General features: G+C 47.6%; 1 protein-coding gene across 7 annotated transcripts in view; it reads right to left on the bottom strand.

Moving 5' to 3' along the window:
- SAMD4A (sterile alpha motif domain containing 4A) overlaps nucleotides 1-21434 on the bottom strand; it is a 214381-nt gene that overhangs the window by 4496 nt on the left and 188451 nt on the right. For all 7 annotated transcript variants that reach the window (XM_043556199.1, XM_043556201.1, XM_043556200.1 and 4 more), the window contains 4 exons: nucleotides 19842-19960; nucleotides 15115-15316; nucleotides 13649-13775; nucleotides 5452-5535 (listed from right to left, as the gene is read on the bottom strand). In XM_043556199.1, the coding sequence (XP_043412134.1) occupies nucleotides 5452-5535; nucleotides 13649-13775; nucleotides 15115-15316; nucleotides 19842-19960 (532 nt within the window). The remainder of the gene's footprint in view (nucleotides 1-5451; nucleotides 5536-13648; nucleotides 13776-15114; nucleotides 15317-19841; nucleotides 19961-21434) is intronic.

Genomic DNA, 21434 nt, shown 5'->3' with positions numbered 1-21434 from the left:
CCGCTCACTCCCTCGTTCACACACCCACCCACTCAACATCTGGAGAACAGCCATCTTTCCAAGAGCTGTAAAGAGCCTGGGAATCCACGTGAAGAGACCTAGTCCTCTCACATGCTAGTCGGGACAGACACGTGAAGCCACAGTGATGGAGGAGTGATGACTGCTATGATGGAGTATGTACCGGGCACAGCAGGAACGTGGAGGAAGGGCTATGTAAGGTGCCCCTGGAAGTCAAGGGCAGTTTCACAGAGGAAGAAAATGACTTTTGTAAGATGGTGCTGGTAGCAGAAGAGAGGAGGAGGCAGAAAAGGGAGAGGGTGACGAGGGCGTCCAGCTCACGCTTACGTGTGATGTTGGTTGTCGGATGGTGGGGGCTGAGGGCTGGATGGAGGTCTAGGATGAGGGGTGGGGGGATGGAGGAGTGGCAGGAGATGTGCCGAAGAGCTGGCAGCAGGACATGCAGGTGGGCCTGTCCAGCTTACACCCCTTTGGCAGCATCTCTGTGTCACCGAGTCCCTGTTGAAAGACTGGGCATGAGGTGGCTATGACTCTGAACCCTGGTCACAGCTGAGCAGACCAGGGGTATGCATCTGACCCACAATGATCCAGCTTCTCAGCCTCAAGAATCTGATTCGGGGTACGCACCATCGTTAGAGGTTGTGGGCACGGGGAACTGAAAGATCCTGTGAAAGTGGGTGAATGCTGAGGCTACGGAGGGTCGGCCGTGTCTACATTATGGAGAGTTGGTGAAACCAGGCTATGACATGGAGGAGGTGCATGTCAGAGACAGAGGCTAGGAGTGAAACAGACTGCAGAGGGAGCTGATGGCCGCCCAGCTCCTTTTCGGTTGTCTGCGTGCACATGGGACTATAGGAGAGTCCCCACCCCAGAATGAGGCCATAAGGGTCTTCTGTGCTATGAACAGGGGCTTGGACTTGGTAATTGGGGCATTATAAGCAGAGTAATCAGATCTGATTTTAGAATGGTTTCTCTGGCAGTTGTGTCAGAGGACACGGCTCGTGGCAGGAGGACCCCAGTAGTGGTCCATGCTCGGGATTGTCTGCAAGGGCTTACCCAGTGAGCAGAGAGAAGCATGGGTTAGCCACTGAAGTAGGTAGAAGGAGCTGTGTTCAGTGACCACGAAATGAAGGCTGGGGGAGGGATGCAGGAGGCCTCCTTGGTTTTACTGATACCCAAACATCAGCAGGTGTGTCCTGATCTAAACGATGTGACAAACCTGGTCTACCAGGAGCATCTAGATGCGGCAGGCAGAACTCATGTGAGAGGTGAGTGGCACAGTGTTCAGGGAGAGCTGTGGGACCTAAGTGATAGGGAGGAATGCCGAGTACACTGCACAGGCCTGGCTTCCTCTCATGGGTAGGTTCACGTACAGTTTTAAGAGACGGTACCGGGTTTCCGGGTTTGCTGGGTTTCTCCCAATGGTAACATTTTGCAAAACTATAATATTACCACCAAGGTACTGATGTTGATACAATCTACCGGTCTTACTCAGATCTTCCCAATTTTATTTGTACTTGTGTGTGTCCCTAAAGTTCCATATAGTTTTTGGAGAGATTTTAAAGAAGAAAAGCAAATGACCTTTGAGAGTGTTTATGGTATCAGGTCATCAATCCTAGAGGCCCCCACATGTTAACTTATAATCAGTAACCTTTTGCTGACTTCTGCAAGTGTTAACCTGAGCCTCTTTTTTTTTTTTAATTTTTAAAAAAATGTTTCATTATTTATTTTTGAGAGAGAGAGAGAGAGGGGGGTAGAGGCAGAGAGAGGGGAGACACAGAATCTAAAGTAGGCTCCAGGGTCTGAGCTGTCAGCACAGAGCCTGACGCGGGGCTCTAACTCACAAACCGTGAGATCATGACCTGTGCCGAAGTCGGACGCTCAACCAGCGGAGCCACCAGGGCCCCTAACCTGAGCCTCTTATGGGGGTTCTGCAGTGGTAATGGGTCATGAGAAACAGTGAGTCTGTGTAAGTGTGTACATAATGTGTGGCTGTGTAGAGGTCACTCTCTTGTCTATAGAAGTGGAGGGGCACACTCTTGCCAGGGCTCACCGGTCTACTCATTAATGCCAACCCTTCATAGCTGTGTAAGTGGGGAGCTAGAAACATGAAAATCTTAATTAACCTAACCCCAACCTGCATTTTTACTGAATTCCAATCCCACGCCTCATCCTACAAGGGTGATGGCATTCATCTGCCAGGAAATGACCAACAGGTAAGTCCAGACTCACCATTTACAGTTGTGCAAGTTGTGCACTGCATAACTCTGAGCAGCACCATTCACATGTATTCATTATAGGTTTTATAGTTATTATGACAAATATCAAGTAAGTGGCAGAACAGCATCTTGAGAAAGTGGAGCCTTTTTCTAATTTGCACAAAGTCTCCATATCTGCTAGAAGTGGGGCTGTTAATAAGTCCCAAGGAGGAGGAAGGAGAGAAGGTGAGAAGGAATGGCAAGGGGATCATATGAAAACATGAATCCTGGAGCATCAGAGAGTGGACTGGGCATTCCTCTTTGTGGTAGGATTTACTGCAGACTTCATCCTGCTTGAAGGAGCCTTGCTTTTGTAAAGCTGCGGCTGTTCCTGCCCATAAAACCCCTCTGCAGGAGGAAGATAGCAGCCAGGCCTGAGTCTTCGTTTATATCTGAGGCCACCAATCAGGAGCAGGCCCAACAAAGCCAGATGAAAGCCTTAAATATTCACAAACCAAGATGGCAGAGGCAACTACCTCCTGGGTGCTTTGGAGGGGCCAGGGGAAGGGCAAAGCAGAGACAGACAGGGAAGGCCAAAGAGAAAAATGGCTTAGACTGGCACAGGGGGGCTGCAGTTAGTGCAGGACACTGAGAGCAGAGATGTCAGCACAAAAGGTTGGGCCCGCAAGGCCTGGGGTCCATGGACCATCCTAGTATGTGGTATCCCAGGAACTTGGACACCCTCCCTTCCTGTCCTGAGACACAGGCAGAGGAACGTCTTTTGCTTTGCTTTACTCTCTCTCATTATTTGTCCTCCTGTAAAATGACTAATTTCATTGGCATTCTGTCCCCAGAAAAGTCATCTTCCCCAGCACCTGGAAGAGGTGGGCTAGCAGAGAGGTGCCGTAATAGTGGGAGGGCTCAATGCCACTGTGCCCAGTTGGGCCATCCTGAACTTAATTTGCATTCTTTGCTCGGGAAACTGCTTACGAGGCTTCCCACCAGAGAGGATTATTGAGGGAAAACATAGCAATAAAAAGGCTTAGGAGATTAACAAGATGAAAACATTAGCAAAAAAAATCAGTTCAAAGAGGTTTTCTGTAACGATAGAAGAATAGGCTAAAAAACGAAGCCTTTCCAATGAAAACCTCCCTTTAATAAAGCGCATTTGGCACTCTTGCTACTAATGATGATAACGTTAGCACTTAGCAGTTTGATAAGGGCTTCCAGCATGCCAATTATCTGAGATATATCAAGCCCTGGGGGAGGAGGTCAGTTCTCCTTGCTGACTCTCAAAGGCAGCAGGAGTTCTTCACCCACCAGCTCCTGTTGGGTGGCGGGGAGCTTGGGCTGCCTGCAGTGGGCTGAGCTTGGCCTGAATTCTCACGGTCTGGGAGGCTTCCCTTTTTGAAAAATTGAGTTGTAATTTGCATATCACAAATTTCACCCTTTTAAAGCGTACAATTCAGAGGTTTTTCGTATATTCACAGAGCTGTGCAGCCATCACCACTATCTCATTCCAGAACGTTTTCATCAGGTACCCATCAAGCAGTCACTCTCCGTTCCCAGTTCCCTCCGGCCCCTGACAACCACTAATCTATACTGTCTGTCTCTATAGATTTGCCTGTTCTGGACACTTCATAAATTCCTAAATGGAATTAGATACTGTGTGGCCTTTTGTGTCTGACTTCTTTCATATAGCATAATGTTTTCAAGGTTCATCCAAATTGTAGCATGTATCAGTAGCTCATTCCTTTTTAAGGCTGTATGATATTCCACTGTCTGGCTATACAACATTTCACTCATCCATTTCCATCTGCTGATGGACCCTGGGTTTGTTTCCCATTACTCATTAGGGGCTATCAGTGAGCTGACCCAATCTCCTTGGTGAGCTGGAGAAGAGGAGCTCATGGCACCTCCTCTATAGAGGTGTCAAGGATGGACCAATGATGCTGTGAAGCTTCTAAGATAGGAGTGGCCAAGTGTTTGCAAATGGGGTTCCTGGAACCCCAGGGAGGTCACATCGGGAGCTGTGCCTTCCCACTGTCTGTTCAGTCAGCAGTGCTGGGAGGCCTTCAGCTAGCTCCCTTCTGGTACTGAGTAGAGGCTTTCTCTGGGCTATAGAGAGCCTTGCACAGCAGAGATCAGGTGGGTGCAGTCCTTGCTTTCCAATCTGCTCCATGTAGAGCATTTATTGGCCTCATATTTGGTGTCATGATAAGATTGTGTTTACAGGGACTAAAAATCCAAAAACCCCTGGTTAGGAGAACGAAGCTTGGGGAACAGCAGCTGACAGCAGCCTTTCTCCCCACCACTGCCAGATAGCACAGATTTTGGCTCTAGGTGTGCTGACCGCCCATCTCCAGGGTGGGTGAGCACATCCTGACTGGAGAGGGCTATTGGGAAGGGTCACAGGAGGCCTCTCTGACTCAGAGTCTCCCGGAGGTTGGCAGGAAGGGGTGGACATCTCTCCTCTGCCTGCCAAACATCCCTAGGGCTGGCTGGGAAACCAGGCTGGAGTAAGGCAATTGGTTAGTACCAGGAGGGCACTGAAGGCCTCCTGGGGTTTTTGTGATGACGTAGGGCTTCAGCCCAAACAAATGGTGGGACAACGCAGCTGCTTCTGGAGCTCCTTATGGGGCTGCAGCCCATAGGCACACTGAACTAGATCATCACTGTCACACTGTGAAGGACATCTCAGACTGCTTGGGGCTCCAGGCATCATGGAAGCCGTTTGGAACAGGGAGACAGAAAAACAAGCAGGGAATTTTGTTTCAAAAATTCTATTTTTAGAGCAAGCTGGGATATGCTTGGACCAGACTGGGAGATCTAGTGCCGAGAAGGAAAGAATCTAATTCTGTGGCGGGGGGGATGTTGCCACTAAAAGCCATGTCTTGTGTTTCTGACTCCTCCAGCTCACAACGTTTGGCTAGGACAGCTGCTATGGTGGAACCTCAGTGTGCACTGGGTGGGTGGCTCCGAGCAAAGATGGATAGCTTTGGTCTCCGGGTCCCTGACCCACCTACCAGAAAAGGAGGAGCAGGGCGCTGTGGGTACTAGGTGTAGTATGGCTTGATGAGGCTCCAACAGTACTCTGAGGCCCTCCTCTCTCCCTGTCCCCTGCCTACTTCCCCTGTATCTTTCCCATTACTCCTGAGCTACTGCCAGAGTGTGGACAGCAAATGATTGGTAGTCCTCCCAGTCAGGCCATAAAATGCAGGAAGGACCCACTCACCTCCCAGGGCGTGCTCGGTCATACTGAGGCACAAGGACTCCAGCCTATTGTTGATGTCAGGTTCAGTCACAGGAAGCTGGAATTCTGCAAGGGACAAAGGGTTATGTTGGTGACAGAGACTCTGAGAACAAGGAGAAGGTATGTACAGTGCTGTGGGGCTCCCCCCCCCCCCCCACCGGGAGGACTCCGGGGATTATTAGGGTCAGTAGAGCGGTAAGTTACACCCTGGTTTCAACCAAACTCTGAGTCTGCTAGATGCAGAGAGTCCATTGTGAACATGGGCGGCTGGAAGAAAACTGGTAACTAAAAATAGCTGGTCACAGTCAGTCTGTCCAGCCTCTGCTCAGAACCCTCCAGCAGCTTCCCGTCAGAGTAACAGCCAAGCCCCTGCCATGGCCCTCAGGGCTCACATGATCTGGCCTATATTAACCTCTGCCTGTGTATGGCTCTCTCCTTCCTTCACTCCATCCCAGGCCTTCTTCTGCCCCAGGGACTTGGCACTGCTGTTCTCTCTGCCCACAATGGTGGTCCCTAGATATTTTCATGGCTGTGCTCTCCCTGCCTTCACATCTCTGGCTCTCCTACTGTCTCTTTAGAAAGGACATTATATATGAACAGAACTTTTCTGGCCCTATCCCTTTCCTCAGCTTTATTTATTTTTGTTCACAGCTATCACCAACATCTGATATATTATGTATTTGCTTGCTGCTTGCCCCCAGTTGGATTTTCACTTCACTGGAGCAGGACTTGGCTCTGCTGCTACCTGCGCCTAGACCTGGCACCTGGAACTTGGCGCATTTTTGCTTTGTTACAAGGAAATGGAAACCACAGCATGGCGAGTGCCTCTTCTGAATCCATGACCGTGCCAGGTGCCCAGTTCTCAAGCGAGACTCAGAGAGGCCAAGTGACTTGGGAGGTTAGCTCGCTAACACAAGAGCCCACAAAGGTCTGATTCCAGAGCTGGTACTGTCCTGCATGCTGCAGCAACTACAGGTGCCTGTCAGTACTCTCAGCCTCTAGCCACTTAGAAGGGCTGAGATGTCTGCTGTGGGGGCTATCACTGCCCAGGACAATGCTGTGTGCATTCTAATCACAAAGCCTCCTTTATCATCTGGACCCTCCCTATCTCCCCAGGCTCCAGTCCCTCATCCTCCCCACCCCTTCTCCTCCTCCTCCCCCTCCTCCTCCTCCCCCTCCTCCTCCTGTTCTGTTGGGGCCCTCACTGTCAGTACCTCCCCCATCCCTCATCCTGGGAAGCTCCTGAGCATCTTTCACTGGCTTGCAGACTTTTTTATTTCCCATAATATACCCAGCCATGGTCTTCTGGCATACTTCATACATGTCTATTGAGTGATGAAAAAGATGGAACAAGAAATAAAAGGAAAGTCTGACAACTGAGAATTGTGAAATCCTATGGTGGGAGTGGGGGTGGGGGCAGAAAAATCAACAATGGGATATGTTCTGGGGGTCTGGGAATTTTAACACTGCCACTGTCTTCATATGTGACCGCAGGAAACTTCTCATCATTGTGCCTTAGCTCTTCCATCTGTAAGTAGGGAAAGGATCCTGGTGGCCCAAGCTTCAGGCCAGTTCCTTGCTCCTTCGAATCTCCACCAGGGGGCACTTGGGGCTGGAGGGCAGGATTACAAGTGAGGTTAGGTTGGTGGTTTAGTGGGATAGGAAGTTGAAACCAATGGCTAAACCAAAGTATTTGTTTTCCTTGATTAGCTATACATTTAAGTTTTCTCTGCAATCTGTGTTCCCCATTACTGGCTAATTCACAGGCAGATGTCATTTCCATTGTTTAAAATTCTCAGAGTAAATTGGCAAAATGGATCAATATGAAAAGCACTAGGGAGCAGATAGGGTTCTTTCTGACACAGGTTCCAGCCAGCATCAATGGTTTTGAAAGGCAACTGTGCCAATTTATGAGCAGACAGAGGATGATCAGGCTTCCCAGGAAGCTGGGAGCCAGGGAGAATTGAAGGGTCTTTCCCACCCCACCCACTGTTGCTCTCAGAGTAGGGTCGGGGCAATTAGACAATCCAGAGGGAAGAGTATTTTAGTATTTTCATCCATTCATGTGAAAATCATATGCATGCAAAATTAGCAGCCTTCAGGGTGTGAAATCTATAAAATAGAAACACAGTTTTATATATAGCCAGTTAGCAAATATGAAAAAAAAAACCCTCAGCAATTATAACCATCCATATGCTCATTGTAAAATTTAGTTTACTCTCTAGCACTCCCCTTTAAACAAACACTGTGGAGAGATTTGGATAAATAAAGATGCTCGACATTTGGAGAGAAGTGTTTCAGCTGCAGGATTTCTTGCCAACACGCAGCAAAATGCCATATTCTAAGCCTAGGACTGAGTGTTTCAAAAAGGGGGCTGAGAAATGCAGGGCTCTCCACTCTAGAATCTCCAAACCTTAGTGGCTGCTCTTTTAGGTTGAAAGTTGGCATGGTTCTTTTTATCTTTCAGCTCTTCCCTCTGGTGCGCTAGGGTGTCATGACCCCCCCCCCACCACTCTCAGAGTGGCTCTGAAAAATTTTGAGTCTCAGGAGAAGCCCATATGTTCACACTCCAGAGTTTCCTAATAGTGTGACTTTTTAATTGTGTATTTGATAAAAACAGATCTGTGGCATCTCCCCACACATACAAGACAGAGGGAGACCAGCTGGGTGGATAACAGCTTCCATCTCAGGCTAGAAGCCCTCAGCCAAGTGTGGCTTGGGTGGGCAGAACTCTTAAAGCCCGAGAGAAGCATTTGGGCAGCTCCTGCCACCCAGGTACACAAGAACCAGCAGGCCAGCTCTTGCTGTGGCTGCTGTTAACCCAAGGGCTCACTGCATTTAGCCTGAGCTCCCAGCTGTAATGGACAAGGCAGACGTAGTTTTATGTCTTCAGTAAGGTAAAAAGGAAAGACTGACTAAGCCTTCTCTGCTGTTGCGTGCAACAGGCCTGTTTCCTTAGCTCAGACGGTATCTCTGAGAACTAGGAATTTTTCCCCTATCAGACCATTCCAGTATTTAGTGAGGATCCCCCGTTCTAGGATGCCCAGGGTTTAGGCTGATGTGGGAGTTTTTAATTGTGCCTTTCCAAAAGTCCCATAAGTACAGAGCCTAGTGCTCAGGCCCAGGGTCAAGAAGATTCTGGAATGGGGGCGCCTGGGTGGCTCAGTCGGTTAAGCATCCGACTCCGGCTCAGGTCATGATCTCACTGTACGTGAGTTTGAGCCCTGAGTTGGGCTCTGTGCTGACGACAGCTCGGAGCCTGGAGCCTATTTCAAATTCTGTGTCTCCCTCTCTCTGACCCTCCCCTGTTCATGCTCTGTCTCTCTCTGTCTCAAAAACAAATAAACATTAAAGAAACATTAGATTCTGGAAGGGAGCAGCCACCCATTCCTAATGAAGTGCTGCTGTTGGGTCCACCTGGGGGGGGGGGCGGGTATGTGGCTTTTCTTTGGCAGAAACCAGCCATCTCAGCTGAGTGTCTGCTATGTGGCACCTATGGTGCAATTCTGCAGCTCTCTCCCAGTCCCTGAGGCTGAGGTAAACAGGCCAGTGTCTTTAGTACTTTATAATAATAAATGTAGTATTCTAGGAAAAATCTCTAGAATCCCAATTTTCCAATGATAGTTAAGACCACCTGTTGAATAACTAGGAAGGCTTCAAGTTAAGTGAGAAGTGGGATTGCTGGGAGGAGAGAAATCGGGGAGGTTGATGAGGATGGGACAGAGGATGGAGAAGTGGGATCTGGACTGGATAAAGGGAATAAGGAAGAAAGGGAAACAGGGAGTATGGGAACCAAGCAGAAAGGGGAGGGCAGTAACAGAAGGAAAAGAAATCAGTGTGGGCAGGGACACTGATCATTGCAGAGACAGTCATGGCGGTCATGGTGGGTGACAGAGGAACAGGAGTAAGTCAGTCGCACACCCCTGAGTCTGCTATGGGGAATGAAGCTTTTCTCTGGTGGCCTAATTCCTAAACCTGCAGAAGTTTGTGCTGTAGAAATCCTCTGGGACCCACACGTTCATGCAAAATGATGAGGAGAATATGGTATAAGACAATATTGTACTATCTTGCCCCAGATTGGACTCTCTGAGTTTAACTTTCAGACGCAGGAGAACACAGGCCCAGCTGGGTTCTTAGCTGTGATACAACTGATTCATTTACCAACTTCCCTGTTATCTGCCAATCCTGAGCAGGACTGTTTGCCTTGGCTTATCAGAAGTCAGAGAGAAAATGTGCATCAGATACTTTAAGTGGGTCCCTGTTCTGGTCACTTCCTCTGCATGGCAGTCCCTTCCATTCCCCTAATGGACCTAGTGGGTGGATGGTAGTCTTCCTTTCCACACTCTTTCAAAAGGTAGTTCTCTGGGAGGAACCTGAAACTCCCACTGAGGAGGAAATGAATGGTAACAGCTTTGTGCACTGTGCTTCCAGGTGTGCATCATTCTGACTGTGGAAGAAATACAGTCATGAGCTGGTGCATAGGGGAGGTTTGCTATGGTGAACAGATATATCACATCATGAAATGCTGCCCTGTAAGGCCCCTTATTCATCTTCCATCTGGACAGTCGAGCACCAATGGTAGTTTGCACATGGTGTTGTGCAAGGGAAGGAAGAAATCCCCAGAATGTGGCTCTGTGAGGCTGCCTAACCTACCCTTCCCCATACTTTTCTTTTAAAGTTGGCTTCTGGTCCCTCTGCCCTTTCTAGTCAGGCCCTCCAGATGGTTAGGAGCTTTGATGGCCTAGTGTCACATGAGGGCTGTTTTGAGATCCTCTCTGACTGGATCTCAAGAGTTGGCTGAGCCTGGGTCAGCAGGAAAGATCTGCTTCCAAGGTAAGGTAATCACTCTCCAAGCAATTTTCAAAGAATTTTCCAGTTTGGAAAACACCCTGCCTTTTGGGGAAACATGATGTCACTCACCAGGCACGACACTTGTTTTGAGCTCAAACAACCCCTCTGGTGAGTTTATCAGATCCCCTCCCCCTTGCTCTGAGAGGACCAGCTTAGTGCTTCTTACTCACACCGGAGGCCATTGAGAGGCAGCAGTCACTTAACGGCTCTCCTGGTTTGTCCTGGGAAACATCTAAAATCTGTCTGTGTGGGAGTAAATTAAAAAGCCACCCTGACATGGCCTCCTAGGGGTCCACAAATCCTGTAGATCCAGGAAAGACGACATTATCTTGCAGATTCAAGCCAGGTGACTGATTGGTTGATGCGAAAGTTGGGGGCTTGTTCTAGCCCCCAGACTTTGGAGACATTTAAAGTCTTCCACCATTTTAATGGAAGTATTTAAGTTTACAGAATTGAAACTTCCTTACAATGTATTATAGTTTCCAAGATTTACCCATATGGTTTAAAATGGATGCTCTGAAGACCTCTAATGGCCAGGAGGAAGCCACTATGCTATACTGTAAACACAGTTTTCTAAGTATTTAATTTGGGGTTGATTATACATCTCTATTCCATTTTGTGTTCACTACTACTCCTACTTGTGTAAAGATGAAAGCCACTGGCTGCTTTTCAGATTTTGACTCCTTGATATGATACTTAGAGCTTAGTCCCGCCCCCGCCCCCCCCTCCCCCAGCCACCAGCCCCTAGATCCCTGCCTAGTTAACAAGGATGTGCTGCTCTGGGTGGAAGGGCCCAAGAGACCCCGTCTATCTAGGACAACTTCATCTGGGTCTGGCTATGGCAGTTAGATGGGCCTGCCCTATGAAGGAGGCTGTCTCCTCAGGAAGAAGCAAGAGTTCTGGTTATGACTTCTGGTCTTGAAAACCAGTGTCTGATCTGTAAGGGGCAGGGATGACCTTGGAGACTGAAGAGGAGCATGCCTCCGCCCATGACAGTGACTTTGTGGAGCCTCTGTTCCCTTTAGCCAGGGATCCTGAGTCATGGCTGTGCCCTGCCTCACCCTTCATGACCATTCCCAGGAAGAGCCGCCCAGCGTGGGCTGAGTGTGCTAGTCAGGACTTAGGAGTGGCTCCTGCCGAGTACTCACCAGTGTATTTGCAGTCAGGAAATCTGGAGTAGCCCTGTCCCCATGCCTTGGCTATTATTAGAAATGCAGGGGTTCATCAGACTCTTGCTGGAGGTGGGTTTGTAATGCTTATGCTAGAGGCTAATTTAATCCCCCCTTTCCAAAAAAGTCCTCAAGCAGTTTCTGGAATTCTAAGTCTAGCATACAAAGAACATTATTTAGAGACTTCTGGGTTAACTACCAGGAAAACTGAAAATCCTTGTAAGTGGCTGCCTCTGGGAGATGAGACTGTGGGCTGGGAGGGGGAGGGGAAAGGGGCAGTCACTTTTTCTTAAAAGCCCTCCTGTATTATTTGATTTTTTAACTATGGGAATAACAGGCTTCATGGGAAGAGCATGCAAATGATCTTAGGGTCATAGTTGCCCTGAGCGTGAGCAAGCAGCTCACAATTGCTCTACAACAGCAGAGGGGAAACAAAAATGCAGGTGGGAGATCTGTATCTACAGACTCAAACAGTCTTCCTAGGGATGGCCCAACTCTTCCTGGTGGGCCTGGTCTTCCCAATTATGACAGGGAGAATGTGGGGAAAAAGAGAGGACTGAGGACTTGGAAGAGAGCCCAAGGAAGGGATAAGAGCTTTAGAATGGAGCAAGGAGGCTACAAGTATATAGGGATTGAAGGAGAAGGAGAGTGGTCAGCTATGCTAGGGCTCCTGTGAGGCTATGAGGTGGCTGGGCTGCAGTCCCAGGACTGAGGTCAGGATGAAAGATCTCCTTGTACCCAGCATGTCTCCCAATATTGTCTAGATTCTCTTATTGGGAATGGATTACACGTGATTCTGCACCAAAACAGAGACTGGGACTAAATGACCTAGGGAGAAGACCTTCGGAGTCCCTAAATTTTATCAAATATTTCTTCCCAGGAAGTTATAAGTATCAAAACAGAGAAAAGGAGCTTTAAAACAAAAGTATGCAAAGAGGAGAGGTTCTAGAAGTCAAGAAGCAACCTCAAGCAAGCATCTGGACTGTTGTCCTTTCCTGACACACCTTATCTTGTGGTGGCTTCTCACTTCCCTTCCTCCTCAGTGTCTCCCCACCTCCTCGAGGCACACGCCTGCTCAAAATCTTCCATACATTCCTCACTGAGAATGGCTGGGGCCTGAGCTCCTTGGCCTTGGATTCAGAGCCCTCATCATCAGCCGTAATCTTTCCAGTTCCCTTGGTCTACTCTCTGCTACTTCAGTCTGACCCTTTGACTTAGCCACGGCTTCTGGAACTCACTGAGATAGTACAATTGCAGTCTTGCTCTCTTCACTCCTTCTGCCTGCAACTCCACCCTCCTCTTTCCACTTCACCCCCTGTCGCCTGAAGCTCAGCTCTAATTCCAAGAAGCTTTCTTGCCCACCCAGGCCACAGTGACATTTCCTCTCCTTAAAGTTCTATAAGACTTACTGTACAGAGCGTGTCTACTGCCTAGGGTGGGTATTTTCCCATAGGTACAACACCCGTTCCTGATTTTCCTGCCTAGAAGGTCACCTAGCTAGATATAGTAATTGCTTCCATGGCTTTATAGGACTCATGGAGTCTTAAGAGGTCACTGTCTGCATAGATAAAGTGTGCAAGCAATTGTTGTCTGTGCATAATTCTGGCTACTCTGTTTTAGGAGGCTCATGGTGAGACGTGCAGCTGACTTGAAGTGCACCAAATTGCTCTTTAACCAAGTAAAGGGAAGATGGCTGGTCCAATAAGTCATGTTTGCAAGGCGCTCCCAAACCAGGGGAAGTCTCTTAGTGCTAATGCTGTCAAGTTTTCTCTTTCTCTGTCTCACTTCCTGCACATCCCCCCACGTATACACAAAGTACACACACACTACACATGGAACCCCTCCCAACTCCCCCAAATAGCCCTCCAGTGATAACTCTGGTTTAATCAATCTAGAAATATGACTAGTATCAAAAATATCCCCGTCAGATTGCAACCGACTCTGGGGCTCCATGTGCTGGCTCCCAGCCAGCCAGCCGCTATTCATGCTGGCAAGGCACAGTTTAAAAAAGGAAAGGCTTCTATAAGCTCAAAAGAATGCGTGGTGACAGTCGAGGCTAAGCACTTTCCGGCTGGGTTCACAGGGGCATCTATTTTGGCGTCCTGGCCTCCCCTGTGTCAGGGGGAGGAGAGAGGGAGAGATCAAGTGCATGGACCTACCTGGCTGCTGGAACATCAGCATATTCTGTGGAGAAGTGTGCACAGGCAACGAGCGGGTCCTTTGGACTGAGCTGTGGGTGCGGCTTGGCATGCTGTTGCTGCCCCCAGGATTGGCAAACCAGAGGTTCTAATGAGAAATGCAAAAGGGGAACCATTAGTCCAGACAGGGGAGGGGGTGCAGAGCAGGGCTACCGGCCAGAATTCAAGAGGCAAATACCCCTGGAGAACTCTTTGCTAACTTCTGGAAAAAGGCTTGCAGGCTACCCATCTGCATATTTATAGAGAGGGGGTTTAGATTCCATTCATTTTTATCCCCCTCTCCAAGCCCCGGGCCTCTCTAAGCCCCAGCTTAATCTGGACAGCTCTCTCCCTTACTATCTCCAAAACTCTTTTTATCCCTTTTGTTGCCTTTGCTTTTCCTATCACTTTTTTCAGGGATGGGAAGAGTTCTATAAATGTTTGCAACGAAGAGCACAAACTATTTCAAGGCTCTCATTTGATTTTCCTTTTGAGATTCTTACAACTTACTACAAAGCGAGGGGGAGAAAAAAGAATCTTTCAGCTGGCAACGAGCTGGCACACTTAGCTTGCGTTTATTATCATGCGGGTGTCCTAGTGGTGACTTCCTCTTGAACTGATTTGGGGCTTCCCACAACAGTCAGATAGTGGGGCTCTCTCATACCTTGTCCTGTCCCCTGGGGCATAAATGCTGCCCATTTTGCCTGGAGCCGTTTTCCTGTTTTTAAAGCAATCTGCCATCCCTAAGTTCCTCATGACAACCCAGGTCCACTTGTGTCCCTCTACTCCCAGCCCCAACCTGCAGAGCCCCACAGAGCTGGGCACACAGGTGCAATGCATTGGGTGGGGTAGGGAAACAGGACTTTGGGGTGAGGAGCTTTGGGACGGAAGTCAGCTCTATACTGCATAGCAAAGACCTCTGGGCAGCCTGGCCTTGAATAGGCAGAGAATGTTCCAGCTCTCCCTCTGGTAGCCTCTCTTAGGCTCCTCTTTGGATTCCCCACCACAGCTGGGACCGTGACAAAGGAGCTATCTTCTATGAATAAAAAGGCTGAGAAAGCTCCTTAGATGCTCAGGCTCCTCTGGAACCCAGATCTGGGAGGTGTTGAGGTCTGCTGGGTCAGGTAAAGGAGCCAGGCAAATAAAAGATAGGTCTCGCAGTGCTTCCTCAAGGCCCCCATGTGCAGGGCCCACACAATTAAAGGTTAACATGGTTGTTATAGGGCGTCTTAAATAAATCCACATGAAGCCAGGTACAGCCATGTAATTGCTGTGTCTCCCAGAGAAACAGTGCAAACAGCTGGTTCCCTCCCAGCATAGGGCCATGTGTGTCTCATTGTGGCCTTCCCTTGGCCTCTCCACTCACCTCGGGGGTCATGTGGGGGTAGGTCCTGAAGCCTCAGGCCCTGAGCCTGGCTGCCCACCCTTCTTCTTGGGGCAGAACAAACCTGTCTTCCTTGTTTCATGATGGCGGGGTTGGCTGTGGTGTTGCGCTGGGTAGAGCTGACAAATCCACTGGTACCCAAGAGGCCAAGGCGGGCAGAAGGGACGTTCCGGGAGGGGATCTGGTACTGGCGTGGGTTCCGTCTGCCCATACCACCGCCTACAGAGCTGGGTGTCGGGAGGGAGTTGGACTGCCCAAAGCCGCGACTGTGAGAGGGAACAGAGAAGAATGGGGAGACTGTCAGTCACCCTTAGCCCTTCCCAAACCCAGGTTGTCAGTGGGATGCCTCCTTGGAACCTGCCTACATTTTGACAGTTGTGAGGTCTATCTAGGGGCAGGGGGTGGTTCTGTGCCAGGAAAGGGCTATGATTAAAGTGACAGCTAAGAGACATCCGAGAGTGACTATCATGTGCACCATCCTGGGACTATCACGTTAATTCTTCAGTTCTCACGACAACCCTACGAAGTAGGTGCTCTATCCTCTGTTACAGCTGGAGAAATAAAACAGGAAGCTTAACAATTTTGCAGAGGTCACACAGACAGCAGGCGACAGCGCTGCAATATGTGCCTAGGAAGTTAACCAGGGTGCTCTTCAGCTTTCTTCCGTGCTGGATTCCAGGGCCCTGAGCACTCACGTGCCCATCAAGAAGCCACACAGCACAAAAGCAGCCGAGCCAGGATCAGTGCTCCTTCCGTCACACCACAGTCTTTCTGATGTCTGTCTGTATGGCTTGGAGGGAGTAGCCAGTGAGCCCCACTAAGATGTAAGCTCCAAGAGAGAAAACATGGTGTCTGTCCTCATCAATCCTGCATGTCCCATGTCTGAGTCAGCTCCTGGTACAGCAAGTGCACGTTGAATGAACGAATGAATCTCTGTCATCATGATGCTTCTTCTCCCAGTGGAAAAGCTGACCCCACATCTGGGGCTCTGACTCCCAGGTTGAGAGTAGGGAAGGGGAACAGAGATGATGATGTTTGCAAGTGCTCCAGACCTAGGATGCTGACAGCTCCCCACTCCACAGACCCTTCCTGCAGAAAGATCGGGAGGTTGCGTGCTTTCCCACATGGACCTACGTAGGCTGCCAGGGACCCCTGGCATTGCACTCGGATGCTGTACTCCCATTGCTCCAGTGACCTCAGCGCCCAAGAACTCATCCTCTCCAACAATGCCTCAGGTTCTGGGAAGGTACACAGCAGCCAGTAGGGTTTCAGGAACCAGCACATTCCTTCCAAGAAGAGTCAGCTTTAGTCATTCACTGGTGTTTAACTCACAGTGCTTTACCCCCAACAGCCACAAGATGGAACAGACTTGCTTTCCCAGCCACACAGGGGAGGTCTGTACCAAACCTGTGAGGAGACTCCAGGAGACAGGGCTGACGTAGTTTAACCAGTTGAAGATGATTGGGGGCAGGGGTGCTGTAAAACAGTCATTTCCTGAGAAAGGGTTGTGGGGGGTGGAGAGGGGCATCTAAGCCATCAGCACTGTTAATCTCAGAGAATGTTTTCTCTTCTTCCCAGAATGCCTAAATTTCCAAGGGGGAAAGCGGGTGCGGAAGAGAATTCCATGGGTGAGCTGGCTGCAACTGGTTTCTGTGTCTTTCCACTTCCAGGTTTTTGTGGCCAAGGAAAGGATTCCTGATTTCTGTCAGGGGCTCATCTATGTGTGGTAAGAAGGACACTCATGGGTTCTACGTACCTAGCTCATCTTTTCCCACCTCCTTCTTTTTACTAACATTAAAATTTTTTGGTTTGAAAGAAGAAATTTGGGCCAGGGGGGGATAAAAGTAATTTCATGTGATCTAGGAGACCTTTTTTGAGAAGGATAGTCTGAGATCCATGACAAGTGGAAACAAGGATCAAGTGGTTTTGTTTTTTTTTTAACTTTGAAGACTAGTCGTTTGGTTTTTAGAGTTGGAATATTGGCCACCTGGTAGATGATTCAGTATTCTAAGACTTCTCCTTATTTAGTGCAGATAGCTTTTTTGCTCATTTTCCTTTTCGGTTGGATTTTTAAAAAGCGATTTCATATGCAAAATACAGTAGTCAGTGAGTGATGCTAAAATGATTTGTGCTTCCAGGAAGGGCAAGACTATATTCTTGAGCAATGTGGGCAGAGGATTCTGCTATGGGACACTTGGTCACTGAAGACAGGAGGGCTCTAAGGACTCCTAAAGTTAGGATGCATGAGTTGGGCTGTATGCAGCAGGTAGAGCCCAGAACATTTTGGGGTCAGGATAGATGAGGGGGCAGAATTTGGATAGGCTACCTTTCTAATGTCTGTGGGGCCCTACTGTGACATACTTAGTTGGTTATTACAAAGCCAGTGTTGTTGAGGGTTGCCACTTCTGGCAACCAGAGTCAGTGCTTAGGTTACTTAAGACCACTAGGCTTAATGACATAATCATTCTCTCTGGGGAGAGAACCAAGTGACACAAGTAAGTTTTCATTCCTTATCCTTTTTTTTTTTTTTTTTTTACATATTTTTTAAAATTTTTACTTATTTTTGAGAGAGAGCGTGTGTGAGCAGGGGAGGAGCAGAGAGAGGGAGACACAGAATCTGAAGCAGGCTCTAGGCTCTGAGTTGTCAGCACAGAGCCCAACACAGGGCTTGAACTCATGGACCGTGAGATCATGACCTGAGCTGAAGTCGGATGCTTTAACCGACTGAGCCACCCAGGCACCCCTCATTCCTTATTCTTTTACTCTGCCCACCTCTGCTTTCCTAAATCTGACCATCTGATTTCATTACGTTGAAATGCGTGAAAAGACTGAGAAAATACCATTAATAAGAACAAACTAATTGGGGATTTGTGATAATTCATGCAGGGGCTGGGCTGCAGTTACCTTTGTACTATGGGAGGAACAGGTCTTCAAAGCAAATTAATAGGATAAAAAGATCTCATTAATAGCATAAAAAGGGGTAATATAAATGAGAACAAATTATTTTCTAGAGCCTTAGCAACTTCCAATTGAACATCCACAATTGATGACTGAATTTATTCTTATCAATAAAAACAGGTCCATCAAGATTCCAATATGGCAAACCTTGGGTAGCCCAAGACAAATGTTAGTTAATAACACTCTGGAGAGGTCAGGTTTAATGGGAACTCTCATATGAACCAAGGACAAAGCAGAGCAGACAAAGGCAGGGGATGACAGTCTTGAGAGAAGCAAAGAGCTTAAAATCTCTATCTTTATCTTTATCCTCTAAAGTCCTTCTTCTCCTTGGAACTTGTTTCCTGAGGGCTTGGTGTTGGCAAGAGGGTCTGGAACCTCATCCTCTCGCTTGAGAGAGATGCACTGTTGCCCTTATAAGGAGAGCGAGCCTGGGAAGGGGGTAGTCCCTGAGATGGGAGGCCTGTGAGCAGGCCTTGCCTTTTACCTGGGCCCCTGACAATCCTCAGGGTGCACAGGTGGTCCAGTCCATCCCACCAGGAAGGGCAGCCCCAGAGAGCTTGGAGACAGGGAGCTGCCACAAAGAGGGCTGCTCTTCCTGATTGTTTTTTCTACACATCAGCTGGAGTCTGTGAGAGCTGCTTGGCATGTGGCATGTACAATGGTTAAGAGCACTGACTCTGCAGCTGGTGCTGGCTTGCCTGGTCCAAATCCTGGATGCCACTGCCTACAGACGCCTCTGTAAATTGAAGTTAATAATAGCAACTCTACCTCATATGGTTGTTGCAAGGATTATATGTATTAATATTCCTAAAATGCTTGGATACCACTTGGCACATAGTACTAAATGTTTGTCTAATAAATAACGGTGTTATATATGCTAGAATACGATAACACTTCAATGTTTACATTAATCTTTAATGAAAGGTTTTCATAAATCCCAACTATCCTTATCTCCCTTAAGTAATGTGAAATAGTGATGTTTTAAGGCACACTTATGCAAATAAATGCCAAAATTTTTTAACAACACAGAGCTTCTCTATATACACGAAGAAATGAATTCAGAACTCTTTAGGTACAAGTGAAAAAATTATCTGCTCATGTTTAAAAATGTACAATAGAAAGTTGATTTTTCAGGATGTTTGTACATCAGTCTTTTGTCTCCCCCCAACTCCCTGTCATTGTTGAAGGCTTTACCCCACACCCCCCTTGATTCTTCCCCTGGATTGTCACTGTAATTCACCTTTAATATGCAGTTGGATTCTTTAATTTAAAACCAGATTAAGGTAATGGGTTCTAAAGTACAACGAGGTTTATTTTTAACTGCATCCAAGAAGCTGAAGTACTATGAAAAATCAAGAGTGGTACTGCTCCACTCTTAGATTGCAGCTCAGACCAAAATAGACCAGCACTGGGCTCTTCACCCTGCCACCAACTATAATTAGCTAGTCTGCAGCTAGAAGGAAGAAAAAATGACATTACCTTGTAAGGTGCTAATAGAACCCATTTTTGTCCTTTCAGGGCCCCCTCTTGTGGATCAACCACCAGTTGTTTTGTGGGCATTCATTAAATCATACCCATCCCCTCTGGACTAATACCGTCATTTTGATCATGTAAACTGAGTTACAAAAGATCATGTTCAGTTCTTTTTCTGGGCATGCTTTCTCTCCATAGCCTTTTCCCAACCCCATCTGTTTAAGGGATCTCCAGTTCCCCACAGGGCATCCTTGTGGACAAGGAATGATGATGCCTGCCATAGTCCTGCCCAGGAACCCAGGCAGGCAGTGAAACACCAGGGAACCACCGTGCATTAAGAAGAACAAAATCCCAACATACTTTCTTTGCTGTCGATATCCTGATATGTCTAGAAGGGTTTTCCGAGGGAAAGAACGAAAGAGCTTCTGCACCTGCTGTTTCCATGACAACAATCTTTTTTTCTGAGTCTCTGTAAATGCCTGCAAAAACAAACAGGACTTTTTAATGGGTGGCGCAGCCTGGCATTAGAGGGAGAAACATGCAATTAATAGGGGGAACATTGGAGTCTCTGGCAGTTGCCTTTTCTTCACCTGCTCCCTACTTGATCCAAATGGCAGTCAGTTTCACTTGGGAGCCACCTGTACCAACAATTCAAGTTATTTGTCATTGGAGGTGCCTGGTAAAGTACATGCATTAAGCTTTTGACAACCCTTGTTTTTGGTTGCATTTCTGGCAGATCCATACTCACTTTCCCCTTCCTCCTGACTCTACTCTGGACTCTACAGATTAACCAAGAATGAATTGCAAAATGGACTGTTGAATACTCTGGCTTTTGCAGGCCCCCTATGTGTTCATAATCAATGGAAATGCTAAACCACTTCAAAAATCAACCTGCTTGATGGTGTGTGGTCACCCTGGAGTGGTCTTCAGGGTTTCAGAAAATGGAAGAATGGTCTCTGCTATGTTATACTATACTATACTATACTATACTATACTATACATCAGGATAGGTGCACTGGGGGTTTTATAGGGCATGGGGCTTTGCTGAGAAATCTCCAGTTAAAGGATCCTGTGCCCTACAAAAACCCCAGTGTACCAATCCTGACCTAAATTTTGCCTAAAGTTTAGGAAAATCGGTAGATCTGATGCCTTCTCAAATCCTTTTTAGTAAAATTGGCATTGAGGGGGTGTTTTGCCTGCTTCATAACACACTGACATCTGTATTATGCCTTCTTTTGTGTATGCTGAAGTCCAGGGAAAGACTTTATAGGGGTTATGAGTCCCCAAGGCAAAGACACTCAAATCTGTGTTATATTAGAATCCCTCAAGAAGACCTAGACCCCTTCCCACATACCTAGAGCCTGATATAAGAGATCTGGAGAGGAGTCCAGGTGATGTTTGCAACAAGTGCCCTGGTAATTCTGCTGCAGATGGAACAGGGACATTTGGCATTCTAGATGGTTTGAGGACCCTACGTGCAATATAGAAATCCCCTGGTGGGAGACTAGAACGGTGGCCCACACCCTGTGGGAGACCCATCAGCTTTGATTGATTAGCAGTAACAATGATGGAGATAACATACCCATGTACTTTTGTCAATAAGACAGAAAATCCTTTAAGTAGCAATAAACTATTACTTAGAGTAACAGACTATATGACTACTTTCCATAAAGGAAACTGATTCCTTAAACAGAGAAAAAAAAATGACAGCTTAATTTTCTCCAGATGACATTTAATCTTTAAGGACCTAAACACAGGGGAGCTATGTGAACAAAAAAGCAAAAAGATGTTAGTTATATTGCGAAAAAATTATTGACTTGCAAACCCCTTCCTGCTGGATGACCTTAGCCAGACACATTTAAGGATATCCACTAAAGGAGGTCTACCCAACCCAGAGATTCCATGCCTCATTAAAGAGGTGCAGACACTGCTTAAGGTACATGGTAGGATGGT

The sequence above is a fragment of the Prionailurus bengalensis genome, chromosome B3, assembly GCF_016509475.1.
Source record: "Prionailurus bengalensis isolate Pbe53 chromosome B3, Fcat_Pben_1.1_paternal_pri, whole genome shotgun sequence".
NCBI lineage: Eukaryota > Metazoa > Chordata > Mammalia > Carnivora > Felidae > Prionailurus > Prionailurus bengalensis.
The sequence above is the reverse complement of the archived record's forward strand: the minus strand, read 5'-3'. Positions and strand labels throughout refer to the sequence as shown.